Genomic DNA, 14,570 nt, shown 5'->3' with positions numbered 1-14,570 from the left:
TCAAGAGGGGTTAAGGATTTAAGTTGAATTTATGTTTGGTTATAATTATTAAAGTGTGATCAAATTACGTGAGTTGTGTGTTTGCAAGACAACTCAAATATGATATATTGTATTATAAATCTAGGCTTACAAAAACTTCTTCGTAGAGATTAAAAAAGTAATTTAAAATTAATTTATGTTTAAGTTGATTATATCAAAATATTTGCAATTAAAAATAAAAAAAAATTAAGTCATCAAAAATTATCTTTTAATCTTTTAGCCATTCAATAAATATTCTATATTCTATAGAAAAAGAGGAATTATCTTTCGTTCTGTTTTTCTTTTTCTTACGAGACTCTAATCTAATCATATAAAAACAAGAAACCACCTAGAATTGACCTCTAAGCTATTCCATGTTTCTTTAAATTTTTTATTTTGTTTTTCCAATTAGCCGTAGCACTTCGTATACAGGGCCCTTCCACTCCACTATTATAAATCAAATCGAACTACGTTTTTACTAATCAGACCATGATGACGGCAAATTATTCAAAGAAAAGAGAGCTCAGAAAGCTATGACCAGAGAAAAAGAAAAAAAAAATCTATTATGACAACAAAATCTATTTTACAAAACTGTATCAGTATTACACAGCGACTGTATTTATAACACAACATGTGACAAAGTTAAATCACAGTAAAAGAGAGTAAAAATTCCTATTCAATCTAACTTACTCAATTGACCCAATGTAACGTTACTGTAAAATTTTCAAATTTCATCTCCACACCAATCATTCTTGACCTTTGGTCCGGTGGGGCTTTCCTCTCCCAGCACCTCACATGGCAAACTCCTCAAAATCTTCTCCAAAGCACAATTTTTATTCTTAGGAACGAACTTCTGAATCTTCTTCAGCTCAGCATTTTTGTTATAATCAATTTTAGGACCCCAGTCTCCGAAATAATTCAGCCATGGAGGCTCTATAACCGCAGAACCCAAATATTTAGCAGAAACTAATTCAAATGTCCCCATATCCATAAAAATGTTACCTTTAACAGTATCATCCCTTATGCCTATGTTATCTTCCCCTTGCAGATTAAGGCCAGCATGTGGGTATGTTGAATGGCCATGTAAGGAAGAGTAGAATAGTGGTTTGTTGCCACCACTCTGGAACTCAATCTGAGAGGAATCAACCCATGTACCTTTGCTGTGTTGTGAGAAATAGACCTGCCATAGTTCACCACTAAAGTTGCTTACCCTTAGTGTCACATGCTCCCAGTCCCCAACATGTTCACCGATTTTCCCCAATAGAAAAGAAATAAACTTAACTTTTGCTCTTGAAGAGCCATTGAATGGGTAGAAGACCCACATTGCAATGTCAGTGAAGGTTCCTCCCAGCATTGGTTTCACATGTACATAACTTTTGGCACTTTGCAAGTTTCCTGTCTTGACCCTCTCTTTGTTGGCTGCTCCAGCAGGCAGGTCTAGCCAATAGGCACCATCGTTGTTATGATCCTGAGGCAGGTTTGTGCCGTTTGGTGCTATTGGAACAGGATTTGACTCTTGCCCTTTCTTATATAGTAGAGCACCATTGGAGAAAAACCAATCCACTGAAGATGGCATGTATTCGTCGCTGGGATGCAAGAACATAGTTGGAGAGTAAACTTTGAGTAATGCTTTGATTTGTTGTAGATTAGGCATGTATTTTGAGATAGATTTGGTGTTTTTCAAACAAGAAATAGATGGAGATTTGGTACTCCCATTCTGAACAACAAAGGTGCCTACTCTAACACCAGGAGCTTCAATTCCCATGTTTCTTGGTCTAACATCATAAACTCTGACGCTGCGTGATTCCCAAATCAATGAATTTGTCTCACAATGGTCAGTGAGGTCTAATCTGACACACCTGATTTTGTCAAGGGAAGGCTTTCCTGGTGTGGTGGTCACAACATGGCCTACAGCTTCATACCCATCAGGTGGTGTTGGAAGCCAAACATAGACAGGACCATCTTGGGACATCCTCGTACGTGCACTGTTCCATGCAAGTGTGAAATCAAGTGGTTTCTTTAAAGTGGGGTTTCTTGTGTTTGCGCACGCATCTTTTGCCACAAGAACCCATCCAGAAAGTGGCTTGTTGTTGGGTTGGCTGTAACAGCCCAACATAAAGAAACCTTGAGGTATTCTTGATGGTTCAAATATGGTGAAACCTTGATCGTTCGGTCCTCCGCCATAAGTGCTCCAAACTTTGTTGAATGTTGATATTTGAGACACTTGTAGCCCACCAAGATCAATTATTTCACTGGCAAAATCACTACCTACATGCAACAATTGCAATAACCATCATGCATTTAGTAGAAAGTTTCACGAGAAATCTTTGTATCAGACAATCACAGAAAATTCACTTGGGACATATCAGAAGGAGAAAATGTGTTATATCATTAATTAATGACTGATGAGTGAATCATATGGATACCTGGAGGCCAAGAAGAATTTGCTATTGGTACAGGAAGCTTGAATATCGTGTCTATGGGAAGAGATTGTTTCTTCTTCAAGAAAATCGTTGCACAACATGTGGTAATACAATTACCCATTGTCGAGTTAGGAGTGTCGATGTACGTTGAATATGGCTATTATAGTATGATAATGGTGGTTCTTTGCAGAGGGTTTACACAAACAAAAACACATATATGTAAATGATGTCGGAGACATAAAGATCAATCCAATTTAATATATTAAGTTACCATAATAAAATAAAAGTTAAAACAAATAAAAGCGTTAAAAAGGGAAACTCGATAAACCTAAATTTTAATAGCTCTCTCTATATATATATTATTACAAAATCAAGCTATTTAAGAATAAAGTTATTATGAATAGTATCTGGAGAAATTGTTAGAAATTGTGTTACCTTGAAAAAAAATCTATAATCATGAAATTTTCATAATTTTAAGGTAAATGTTAATATATTAAGTTACCATAATATATTAACATAGATTAGGCATGTATTTTGAGATAGACTTCCTTATTTACTATCAAAATCTATGGAAAGAATGATTTTTTATAATTATTAAAGAATTAAAACAATAACAATTAAAAAAAATAACCTACATGTCTCAATCAAATTTTGAATCATTATGTCCTATGAAGATACTAAATGCTACATTTTCATATAATACAGTATACTAAATTCAATATGAATATCGTGTCTATGAGAAGAGATTGTTTCTTCTTCAAGAAAATCGATACACAACATGTCGTAATACAATTATTCATCGTCGGAGTTACCAGTGTCTATGAAGAATATGACTATTATTGTATGATAATGATAGTTCTTTGCAGAGGGTTTACACGAACAAAAACACACTCCTGTAAATGATGTTGGAGGCATAAAGATCGATTCAATTTATAACATTAAGTTACCGTAATAAAATAAAAGTTAAAAGGAAATAAAAAGATTAAAAAGGGAAAGTTGGTAAATCGAAATTTTAATATATATATATATATATATATATATATATATATATATATTAGTATCATAATTTTAATTGTATACGAATGTGATGCAAATCCACGTCCGTCGGTAACAGTTATGTAGTGTCCTCAGGGTTTAATATAATTTGCAAAAAAATTATTAAAATATCCTGCTATTTAAGAATAAAGTTATCATGAATAGTACGTGGAAAAAAATTGTTAGACATTGTGTTACCTTGAAAAACAATCTATAATCATGAAAATTTCATAATTTTAAGGTAAATGTTAATTTTTTTAATAGTAAGTGTTTTATTATGTAATCATTAACTAAAATACATATTATTATAAAATGCAACTCTAAAAAGCAATATTATTGATAATTATGCAATTGAAAATATTCGTACATGAAAGAGGTTGGTGATTATGAAGTAAGGATGAAAAGAATTTGTATTATTATTTTCATCAAAAACAGACTTTTCAGTTTGATCCGCAGTCTATGAATCCAGAAAATTTATGTTGGTGAGTTAAAGATTCAAGGGATAGATGTATGAAGAATATGGCTATTATAGTATTATAGTATGATAAGGGTACTTCTTTGCAGGGGGTTTAGACAGACGAAAACAATAAAGATCGATTCAATTTAAAATTTTGTGAAAATAAATAGAATTTGTAATATATCAAATAATGTCAAAGATATTTGTTTAAATTTCATATACTGTAGATATTATAACTAATTTTATTCTCAAATTACAAGTACAGTCTAACAATCGTTAAGTATAACAAATATAATTAATTAAATACACTAACAACCTTGCATTAGTGTTTTAAACAATTTTTTATTTGATTACAAACAAAATACTTTTCAATTATTAACGAGAGAGTAATTCAAGCAAACAAAATAAATTTTAATGCCTACTAAGCTGCTTTTTTAAAGGAAATAAATATGAAATAAATGTTATCTGCATTTCCAGTTTTTATATTATCAGACGTAAGATATTTGTTTGAATTTCATATATTATAAATAATTTTATTTTCAAATTACAATTAACAACTCGTCCCGATTAGTCAAATGCAAAACAACTTTGACTATTAAAATAACTAAAACGAAAACTTCTATAAATTTACAAAAAGGTAAACGAATAAAATATTACTCGTATTCGTTATTAAAAAGACCCGTAGTAAGAGTTTATTTTAGTTTTTCCATTAAAAAAAATACTAAAATAAAAACATAGCAATATATATATATATATATATATATATATAATAAATATATATATATATATGTTAAAAAATTATTTGAAAAAGAAAGCTAGTATAAATCATATAACAGAAGAAAAACAGAAAGAAAAATTATTGAAGGTACATGTTTATATTAGGCTTAAATGGTCTTTTTGGTCCTAGTTTAGGACGACTTTTTTCACTTTGGTCCTACCTTTGAAAATGTTTTCAGTTTGGTCCTACTTTTGGTAATTTGTTTTCAATCAACTCCTTTTCGTTAACTCCGTCAAAATCGTTAACGGAACAGTGCCAGCGTGGTGATTTTGTGTGATGTGGATACTGTTCATTGACATGTCTGTTTGCACTGTCATTGCCCAGATTTTAAATTGAATTTTAGGGTTTGTGTGTTCATTGTAGTTTAGGGTTCCATTTCAGCTGAAAACCAATGTCTCGTGGGACATCTTCATCTTCTTGCAACAGTGGGGTTAATCGGACTTGCAATTCCTGCCATGGTGGTTCTAGGGTTTCAGGGTCACCCCCAATTTGCAATTGCGGAGACATTGCAGTGGTGCGCACAGCTAGAACTACAAAGAATTTGGGTAAACAATTTTGGGGCTGTGCGAACTTTAAGGTTTGTTTTCCACTGTTCGAGGGTTTGGGTGTTTCTATCACTTTCAGTCTTTCAGTTTCATGTTCATGGTTTTTTTGTGTTGCAGAGATGTGGTGAAGATGTGTTGGGATGCAACTTTTTCAAGTGGTGTTACGAAGAGGGTGCTGATGAGCGAGATGCCATTATCGCTAGGCAAAGGCAGAAGATTGCTTATATTGAAAATGCATTGACTGTTTGGAAAAAACGGATGCAAATGTTATTAGCTGTGATAGGTGTTCTTATTGTAATGATTGTAGTTGGTTTTATGGATTGTAATTGTCGTTGACTATGTTGAATAATTACTTCAATGAATGAATGATATTCCTTTATCTTTAATTACATATTCTGAGCTATTTAAAATAGTTTAATTTGAATGAACTGAGGAACGAACAATTCTGAAAAGTGGAAATGAAGAAGGCAGATAAAATTCTGAAAAGTGTAAATGATAATGCATTACTAATTAAGGCTTTTAAGCATTCCATCAAAATATCAGTGATTAAAATCCAGAAATTGTTAAAGTACATCATGATTTCCAATTGACAATACATAACAAAATATTCCCTCCCCCAAAATACATAACAAAATATTCCCTCCCCCAAAATACATTCATTAATCTGCTGATGGACGTGGTGGCCTTCTTATTTGCATTTTTGGCCTCATCTTTCTAATTCCATAAGATGGTTGGCTTGGCTGTTGTACTGCAGTATTGGGTGGTGGTCCTGGTGCTGGTGGGGTTGGTGCTGCAACTGGTGGGGTTGGTGCTGTAGGTGGAGTGGGTGTTGCAGGTGGTTGACTTGGTGGTGGTTCACTTTGTGTGGGTTGAGTTGTTTGTGGTTCACTTTGTGTGGGTTGAGTTGGTTGTGTTGATGCAGCTTCAGTGGGACGTTCTGCACAGCCATGGACAGGAAGTGCTGGACAATTGTTCCTCTTGTGCCCAAGTGCGCGACAAACTGAACATCTCTTTCTATGACCACCTGGCCTCATTTGGCTGTTATCTTTTGTAAGTTCCCAAGCTTCCAGCCTTCTCTTCTTCTTTGGTCTCCCTGGCAGCCTTCTTTTAAGTGGTGGTAGAACATCAGGAAAGGCAGTTGTTTCCCAGAAAAGTTGGCCATTGGCAGGAAGAACTATGGAGTTGTATATCTCTTCATATGTTGTACGTCTGAACCAATGTGGAATGTAATCTTATGCCTTCAAGTTGAGGAAGTTCAGTGCAGCAATTGCATGGCAGCATGGGATCCCACTAATGAGCCATTTCCTGCAGTTGCATTCCTGGCTTTCTATGTTGACAGTGAACTTGTCTCCAATTAATGAGACATGCCTAACTTCAAACAACTTCTGACCTGACCAACTGCAAGAGGATCAAAGTGAAATATTTTAAACCTAAAGTAGGACTATATTGAAAAGAACTTAACCCTAAACTAGGACCAAAGTGAAATATTTTAAACCTAAAGTAGGACCATATTGAAAAGAACTTAACCCTAAACTAGGACCAAATTGAAATTTTTTAAACCTAAAGTAGGACCAGATTCGAAAGTACCTTGGTATCCAATACTTAGTTTGGTCAGACTCTTTTGACAATCTGGCGCGAATCTTAGGGCATATATCTCCCTCGTACTTCTGCACCTTGGATCTATTCTTGGACCACCTTTTCATAATATACAAACGGATGTCTTCCAGCATTGAGATGATTGGCTTGGATCTTGCATCCACAATTACGTTGTTGAAGGCTTCACTCATGTTGTTTACCAACGTGTCACATTTGGCTTGCATGGTAAACCTAGACCTGGACCAATATCTGCCAATACAAATTTGTTAATCCATTGTTAATCTGGAGAATCATTGATATTGATAACTAACCTTGGTGGTATTGCTATTAGGTATTTGAAGGCGTCCTCGTTCACTTCTTTAATGTTATGCATTTCTCTTTCCCATGCTCTTGGGTGCGTGCAGGTTGCAGCCTTCCACATCAAGCTTTTTAGTTGCTTGCTTCCAAACTTCTTTCTGAAATTGCTGTACAAATGGCGCATACAAAACCTTTGCTCAGCGCCAGGCAGTAGGTCTTGTATGGCAGGAAGCAAACCTTGTGTATATACTAGTCAGTTAGTTTTCATATTACAGAAATAGAAGAACAATGAACACAAAAAAATATGGAAACATATAACCTTTTGCTGGTCGGACATGAATGTGCAGAACCTACATACATCATCACCTCTCAAGTCCTCAATCAGCAACTCCAGAAACCAGGTCCATGTGTCTTTGTTCTCAACTTCAACTACTGCGTAGGCTATAGGAAGCATTTGGTCATTTGCGTCACGACCTACAGCAGTGAGTAGCTCACCCCCATATTGTCCTTTCAAAAAACAACCATCAAGGCCTATGATGGGTCGACAGCTGACAAAGCTGTCCTTGCATGCCTTTAGACATGTGTAAATTCGCATGAAAATCTTCTCATCATTAACATCTTCCACTTTAACTTTAACTGTAGATCCGGGATTTGATCTGATTATCTCATGAGCATAATCATAAATCCTTCTATACTGATCTTTAAAAGATCCTTCAACCACCTTCGCTGCTAGTTGCTTTGCCCTATGAGCCATTGAAACTGACACCTTTGTATTCCATTTCCTTACAGCTTTATTACGTATATCAACCAGCTTCAAATTAGGATTCTCTATTAATGTGTTGTTTAAGGTTTTACTCAACCATTTTGAATTCATCAAATTTATACTAAATTCTCTGCTGCACTTATGACGATTTTGAACTTTCCTAAGCTGCCATGTTTGACAAGAAACCAGAAATCCACAATAAAGGGACCAGTCGCACTTTCCTTGCGCCCCTAAACATCTCACCCGCACTCTTTCCTTGTCATTTTTGTCAAACTTCAAGTTCCTACCAGCATGAACAGCATACGTTCGTACCCCATCAACAAATTGTTCCTTGTCCACAAAGGTTGTCCCCACCTCCCATTTGTAATCAGCCATGGACTTAAGCTTCTTAAATGTACCAAAATAACCACTCATCCCATCATGTTCTGTCTCACTACCACTGCCATCAATGCTACATAACTCTTCTGACTCCCAACTATTATCAGACAGTCCTCTATCTCTACTCCTACCATCATTTTCTGATTCACTTGCACTGTCTTCACTATCATGGTTTTGTGAACTAGGACCAACTTCGCCTTACCATAATCAACATCTATTTCTACATCAACTACGCCTTCAGTACCTCCATTACCACAACCCCATTTGTCTCCATCACTATCTCCTATACAGTCTGCATCAGAATCAATCCAACTATCAACCTCAACCCTTTCATCATCACAATCCCTTTCATTATCCAGCCCTTTATCAACTCCAACTTCTGCTTCAACTGTACCCAAATTCTCAACTCCAACTTCTACTTCACCTGTACCCACATTCTCAACTCCAACTTCTGCTTCACCTGTACCCAGATTCTCACCTCCAACTTCTGCTTCATCTGTACCCAGATTCTCACCTCCAACTTCTGCTTCATCTGTACCCAGATTCTCACCTCCAACTTCTTCTTCACCTGTGCCCACATTCTCACCTCCAACTTCTTCTTCACCTGTGCCCACATTCTTAACTCCCACTTCTTCTTCACCACACCTCCTTAAACTGTCAACCACTTCACCTTCATCTGATCCAATTTCAGTGTCCTCGTTCCTAGCATCATCAACTGGAGCAGAAGTTACATCTTCAGGTGGAGCAGACCAGACTACAATCTCAGTTCGTAGTACCTCAAATTCACTAACAGCATGATTGTTTTCTCCACTCTCTACAGGTCTCCCATCATCTCCTTCAGGTTCCACTATATTATCATCTACCTGGGCCTCATCAACTCCATGCACAACAAACATATGCACTTCACCGTAATGTCTTGCGATATGAAGCATATTAAGTGCACCCCTGTCATCATTCAAAGGGTGCAACAACATCTCCACACAATAACATAATCCCTTTACGCTATGATACCCCATTTCCTTAAGAGACCCCAATATTTCGAAATAACTCCAGTGGTCAGGATCGCATGACCAATGAGTAGTTTTTCCACCAACATACTTACACCACTCATTTTTAGCAAATTCACCACGGTGGTGGACCACAACCTCAAACCTTTCATCAGACATTGGAAACACAAAAAAACACACAAAAAAACCTACAAATGGTAAACAATGTTTAAATGGGGGGAACAAATACGCTTTTTATAACCGACAAACCGACAAGTAACCATGAAACCCACCCACCACAGATAGCGACAACAGAAGCAATTAAAAATGGTGGGTCACCAGCGAAAACAATAAACAATGCAACACCGATTATACAAAACCCTAATCATTAACACTAAACCCAATCAATTCTGACAATCAGTAATAACCTAAAGCACGACATACCTTCACGATGAGATCGCTTTTCCCTCCGTAGCGATTGAGCAAAGATGAGCTACGAAATTGGATGCCAGAATCCCTAATGCGAGCCCCAAATCCACAAGTTCAAAGAGCGAGGACGAAATCCCTAATTTGACCCCCAAATTCACAATTTCAAAGTGCCACGACGAAATCCCTAAACCTAAACCCAATTTAATCAGAGATTAAGCCTAAACAAATCCACATTTTCAATTAAATGGTCAGCATAGTGCAAACGGACACGTCACTGAACAGTATCCACGTCACACATAATCACTACGCTGGCACTGTTCCGTTAACTATTTAGACGGAGTTAACGAAAAGGAGTTCATTGAAACAAAATTACGAAAAGTAGGACCAAATTAAAAATATTTTCAAAAATAGGACCAAAGTGAAAAAAGTCGTCCTTAACTAGAATCAAAAGACCATTTAAGCCTTTATATTATGGCTCAATCAATGACTAGAAACCTGTGCAAAAATAAATTAGACGATACATCTTATATTTATTTCTTATTTATTAAAAATAGAATAAGGAAGGAACTGCAAAAAAAAAAAAATGTTACCCATCAGCTAATCCCTAACTTTTGAAGCTGTCGCACACTCTCTCGCCTCCTTCTCGTCGGCGATTTTCTCTGCTCCGGCACCGGAATCCACCGGCTATCACTTCGACTGCAGCTTCCGTTCGCATTCTCCATCCCTCCTTCCCTCTTTCTTCATCTTGTCAATTTCTTCGTTTCCCTCATTAACTTTATGTGCATCTCGCTCCGCTAAAAACCCTCACGCTCCCGGGTAACAAAACTCCTCTCCCACTTTTCTTTTTTTTATTATTTATTTATTTATTTATTTATTTTGTATCTTTTTAATACTATCAGAGTTTAATCAAACGAGTCTTCATTCAATTTTAAGTTATTTATTTAGTCATAAGAGTCTTCATTCAATTTCTCGTGAAGATTATCTCACGGCTTTATATCCCTCCATTTGGAAAGCAGTGTGATGATCGGTTTGGACCATGAAGTGTAGTGCTCAGAATATTTTCCAAGTTCATTTTTTATGAGAAATGATTACCATAAAATCGATTTTATGTAATGGCTAGCTTATAAATGGAGGATTTTGTGAATTATCATTTGCTGGCTCCTGTCACCACTTGGTCGCTGTGTGTTGTTTTTTTACATTTTCTGTACATTATTCGTTGAAAAATGAAGATCATACATTCGATCTTTCGGAAAGGAAAATGACCTATTCTATGTTCTTGATTATATAGTTTGTCTTCTAAGCTTGTCCTTGCCTTGATTATGTCTGTGTGACAATCTCCTCCTCTTGGATTGGAGCAACAAGGTTATTTTAGACTACTGTTGTTGTTAGCATTAACCGATCAAAGACATTGTAGAAGGAGCACCCTGAAACTTCTGTTGGGGGTTGTGAATTCTGAAATATGAACATTTGACATGAAGTAAAACAGTTTAGGCTCTAAATAACTTTCCCTTAACATGTGTAGGAGGATTCTTTCATTCGAGCTGCCTATATCCGAAGATCTCGTGGTGAAACTGCAAAGAAGCCGAACAGAAAATCATGGAAACAGAAGACAGATATGTACATGAGACCATTCATTTCTTAATTCACTGTCCTAGAGATCCCACGTTGTTTGCAATGCCTTGATGTTGGAGAAGTTATCAAACCAAACCAAACCCTAGGATGCCATGTGGTTGCTTCTTCTCGTTTGCCATGATCATAACCCACATTAGTTTATGCCATATTCCCCATTCTCTTCTATCCCCACACAACTCCTTTTGTCTCGTATTCAGAAGTGCATCCCAAAATCATGGAAACAGACCCCGCAAGGACCACTGTTCAATCCCCTCTTGTGTAGCAATGCATCCATGGTTGGTGTTCTCATTGCATCCCTCAAGGACTTTGTGATCAATGGCCACCTACCAAATGCTTTCAAAACCTTCGTTCAAATCCAGCACCATGCTTCTCCTTCTTCTTCTTCACACCTTCTCTTGCACCCCATTAGCTCTCTTCTCTTTGCTTGCGCCGATTTTAAGTCATTGTCACAGGGTAAGCAGCTTCATGCGCAGATCATCTCACTGGGTCTTCAGCAAAATCCTGTCTTGGTTGCAAGGCTTATTGGTTTTTACACAAATGTTAGTCTCATTGGCGATGCCCAATTTGTCACTGAGAGCTCTTGTACTTTGGATCCTTTGCATTGGAATATGCTTATATCGTCGTATGTTAGAAATGGGCTCTGTTGGGAGGCTCTTTCTGTGTATAAGAAAATGTTGAGTAAGCAGATTGAACCGGATGAATACACTTATCCTTCTGTTCTCAAGGCTTGTGGGGGATTGTTGGATATCAATACCGGGGTGGAGGTTCACAGGTCTATTGAGGCTAGCTCCATGAAGTGGTGTTTGTTTGTGCACAATGCTTTGGTCTCCATGTATGGTAGGTTTGGGAATCTGGAAGTTGCGCGTCACTTGTTTGACAATATGCCAGTTAGAGATGTTGTTTCGTGGAACACTATAATCAGCTGTTATGCCTGTAGGGGTATGTGGGAGGAAGCGTTTCAGCTGTTTGGAACTTTGCAGGATGAGGGTGTTGAAAGGAATGTGATTATATGGAACACCATTGCCGGAGGGTGCTTGCATTTGGGCAATTTCGGAGTGGCACTTAAGCTGATTTCCCAGATGAGAACATCCGTTCATCTGGACACAGTTGCATTGGTCATTGGATTAAATGCGTGTTCCCACGTTGGAGCCCTTAAATTGGGAAAGGAGATGCACGGTCATGCGGTGCGAACTTGCTTTGACGTGTTTGAGAATGTGAAGAATGCATTGATTACAATGTATTCCAGGTGTAGAGATCTTGGGCATGCATTTATGGTGTTTCATAGAATGGAAGAGAAAGGTTTGATATCATGGAATGCCATTCTTTCTGGATATGCACATGTGGATCGAACTGAGGAAGTATCGTTTCTTTTCAGAGAGATGTTACAGAAGGGTGTTGAACCTAATTATGTGACCATTGCAAGCGTTCTTCCCCTATGTGCTCGCATAGCGAACCTGCAGCATGGCAGAGAATTTCACTGCTACATTATGAAGCGTGAACATTTTAAGGACTATTTATTACTGTGGAATGCCCTAGTGGACATGTATGCAAGGTCTGGCAAGGTTTTAGAAGCCAGAAAAGTGTTCGATTTATTGAGCACAAGAGATAAAGTTACATACACTTCCATGATTTTGGGATATGGTATGAAGGGTGATGGAGGAACAGCTCTAAAACTGTTTGAACAGATGTGTGAGTTGGAGATTAAGCCAGATATAGTAACTATGGTTGCAGTTCTCACAGCTTGTAGTCATTCTGGTCTAGTAGCACAGGGGCAGTTTCTGTTTAAAAAGATGATAGATGTTTATGGGATAGTTCCACGCCTTGAGCACTATGCGTGCATGGCTGATCTCTTTGGGAGGGCTGGTCTTCTGAACAAAGCAAAGGAGGTTATCACAGGGATGCCATACAAGGCAACATTGTCAATGTGGGCTACTCTGATAGGGGCTTGTCGAATCCATGGAAACACAGTGATGGGGGAATGGGCAGCAGGAAAATTGCTAGAGATGAAACCTGATCATTCAGGTTATTATGTGTTGATTGCCAACATGTATGCTGCTGCTGGTTGTTGGAGCAAACTAGCAGAGGTGAGGACTTATATGAGGAATTTGGGTGTGAGAAAGGCTCCTGGTTGTGCTTGGGTTGATGTTGGCACTGAGTTCTCTCCCTTTTTGGTGGGGGACACTTCTAACCCTCATTCATATGAGATCTACCCTTTGATGGATGGATTGAATGAGCTAATGAAAGATGTTGGTTATGTCCGCAGAGAGGAGTTTGTTTCATCCGAGGAAGAATTTGAGGAGATGAATATAGTAGGGAATGTATATTAAGTAGAAGTTAGAATATGTTTTATTTATACATGAATACTGCAGTTTCAACCTGGAGCAGTTTGTTACCTATAAAACAGAAACTTGCTTGATGAAGCAGAAAAAAAAAATTGAACTCTGCACAGTATAATTATCGTGGTCATTTTACTTTTGCAGATGGGATCTCAGTGCCAGCCATTTCATTTACCAGCTACCTTTTTTGTGTTATTCCTTATATGACAGCTCCACATTCTACAGCGAGGAGCTTTACTTAAATATGTGGGTAATATATTTACAGCTATCAAATTAATATCGGTGATGTGATGATTTAAAATAATAAATTTTAAATTATATTTTCACTTTTTTTCAATTTAAAATTTAATTTTATTAAAATGGATTATAAAGTGAGTATAATTTTTAAGGGTTGTCAAAATATTAGTTAGTTATTAAATTGTTGATTTTAGTAATAATTAATTTAAAAGCTAACTTTTTATCATCTAAATTAATTTTCAGCCAATAATTGTATCCATACTGATTATAGTAATTAATAACGAGCCCTTTTAAAAAAAACACAACATAGATGCAATGTGAAATAATTTTGTAAACAATCATACTTCCACTACTATCTGATTAAGTGTTTAAAGTTTATTGAATTCGAATTGTCACTTAGTCGGTGGGCGTTGAGGAACGGAAGCGAAAGCAGAATCGTGTTGAGTTTGCTGTTGTGAAGGCTGCTCCGTTGCATTTTCTGGAAGCGAAGCCATACGAGAGGAAGAAGAATCCATAACTCTCCGTCTTCCTATGTCGATCCCCAATGTTCAATCACACTTTCGCAGAATCAGACTAGAACTAACTGAATTGTAAATAAAAACTTATATCTGAATTGAAAAAAAATATTTTCATAAAAAAATCTAAAGAACAAGAAAGCAA

At 36.8% G+C, this 14,570-nt stretch overlaps 3 protein-coding genes and 1 pseudogene across 4 annotated transcripts; 1 reads left to right on the top strand and 3 right to left on the bottom strand.

Moving 5' to 3' along the window:
• Positions 1–742: 742 nt before the first annotated feature.
• Positions 743–2,565, bottom strand: LOC114175452 (hypothetical protein At1g04090-like). Its single transcript, XM_028060210.2, has 2 exons — positions 2,445–2,565; positions 743–2,286 (listed from the first exon to the last, which is right to left on the bottom strand). The coding sequence occupies exons 1-2, from the start codon at positions 2,560–2,562 to the stop codon at positions 743–745; spliced, it is 1,662 nt and encodes a 553-aa protein (XP_027916011.2). The 5' UTR covers positions 2,563–2,565.
• Positions 2,566–5,849: 3,284 nt separating this feature from the next.
• Positions 5,850–7,358, bottom strand: LOC114179883 (uncharacterized). The gene is made up of 3 exons (XM_028066373.2): positions 7,164–7,358; positions 6,844–7,101; positions 5,850–6,654 (listed from the first exon to the last, which is right to left on the bottom strand). The coding sequence occupies exons 1-3, from the start codon at positions 7,331–7,333 to the stop codon at positions 6,489–6,491; spliced, it is 594 nt and encodes a 197-aa protein (XP_027922174.2). The 5' UTR covers positions 7,334–7,358; the 3' UTR covers positions 5,850–6,488.
• Positions 7,359–7,402: 44 nt separating this feature from the next.
• On the bottom strand, positions 7,403–8,287 carry LOC114175451 (uncharacterized). Its single transcript, XM_028060209.2, has one exon. It carries the CDS (start codon positions 8,285–8,287, stop codon positions 7,403–7,405), a length of 885 nt encoding a protein of 294 aa, XP_027916010.2.
• A 1,975-nt stretch (positions 8,288–10,262) lies between these two features.
• Positions 10,263–13,816, top strand: LOC114178015 (pentatricopeptide repeat-containing protein At1g71490 pseudogene; annotated as a pseudogene). The gene is made up of 2 exons (XR_014993598.1): positions 10,263–10,521; positions 11,228–13,816. The product of XR_014993598.1 is annotated as a pentatricopeptide repeat-containing protein At1g71490 pseudogene (transcript).
• The last annotated feature ends 754 nt before the right edge of the window (positions 13,817–14,570 follow it).

Source organism: Vigna unguiculata, chromosome 3, assembly GCF_037176805.1.
Source record: "Vigna unguiculata cultivar grain cowpea cultivar isolate G323 ecotype 2 chromosome 3, ASM3717680v1, whole genome shotgun sequence".
Lineage (NCBI taxonomy): Eukaryota > Viridiplantae > Streptophyta > Magnoliopsida > Fabales > Fabaceae > Vigna > Vigna unguiculata.
The sequence above is the reverse complement of the archived record's forward strand: the minus strand, read 5'-3'. Positions and strand labels throughout refer to the sequence as shown.

Coding starts and splice junctions, on each gene's coding strand:
- LOC114175452 (XM_028060210.2), bottom strand. CDS start 2,562: ATGGGTAATTGTATTACCACATGTTGTGCAACGATTTTCTTGAAGAAG. Junction 2,287..2,444: donor AAATTCTTCTTGGCCTCCAG/GTATCCATATGA, acceptor TGTTGCATGTAG/GTAGTGATTTTGCCAGTGAA.
- LOC114179883 (XM_028066373.2), bottom strand. CDS start 7,333: ATGCGCCATTTGTACAGCAATTTCAGAAAGAAGTTTGGAAGCAAGCAA. Junction 7,102..7,163: donor CTAATAGCAATACCACCAAG/GTTAGTTATCAA, acceptor TTGTATTGGCAG/ATATTGGTCCAGGTCTAGGT. Junction 6,655..6,843: donor ACTAAGTATTGGATACCAAG/GTACTTTCGAAT, acceptor ATCCTCTTGCAG/TTGGTCAGGTCAGAAGTTGT.
- LOC114175451 (XM_028060209.2), bottom strand. CDS start 8,287: ATGGCTGATTACAAATGGGAGGTGGGGACAACCTTTGTGGACAAGGAA.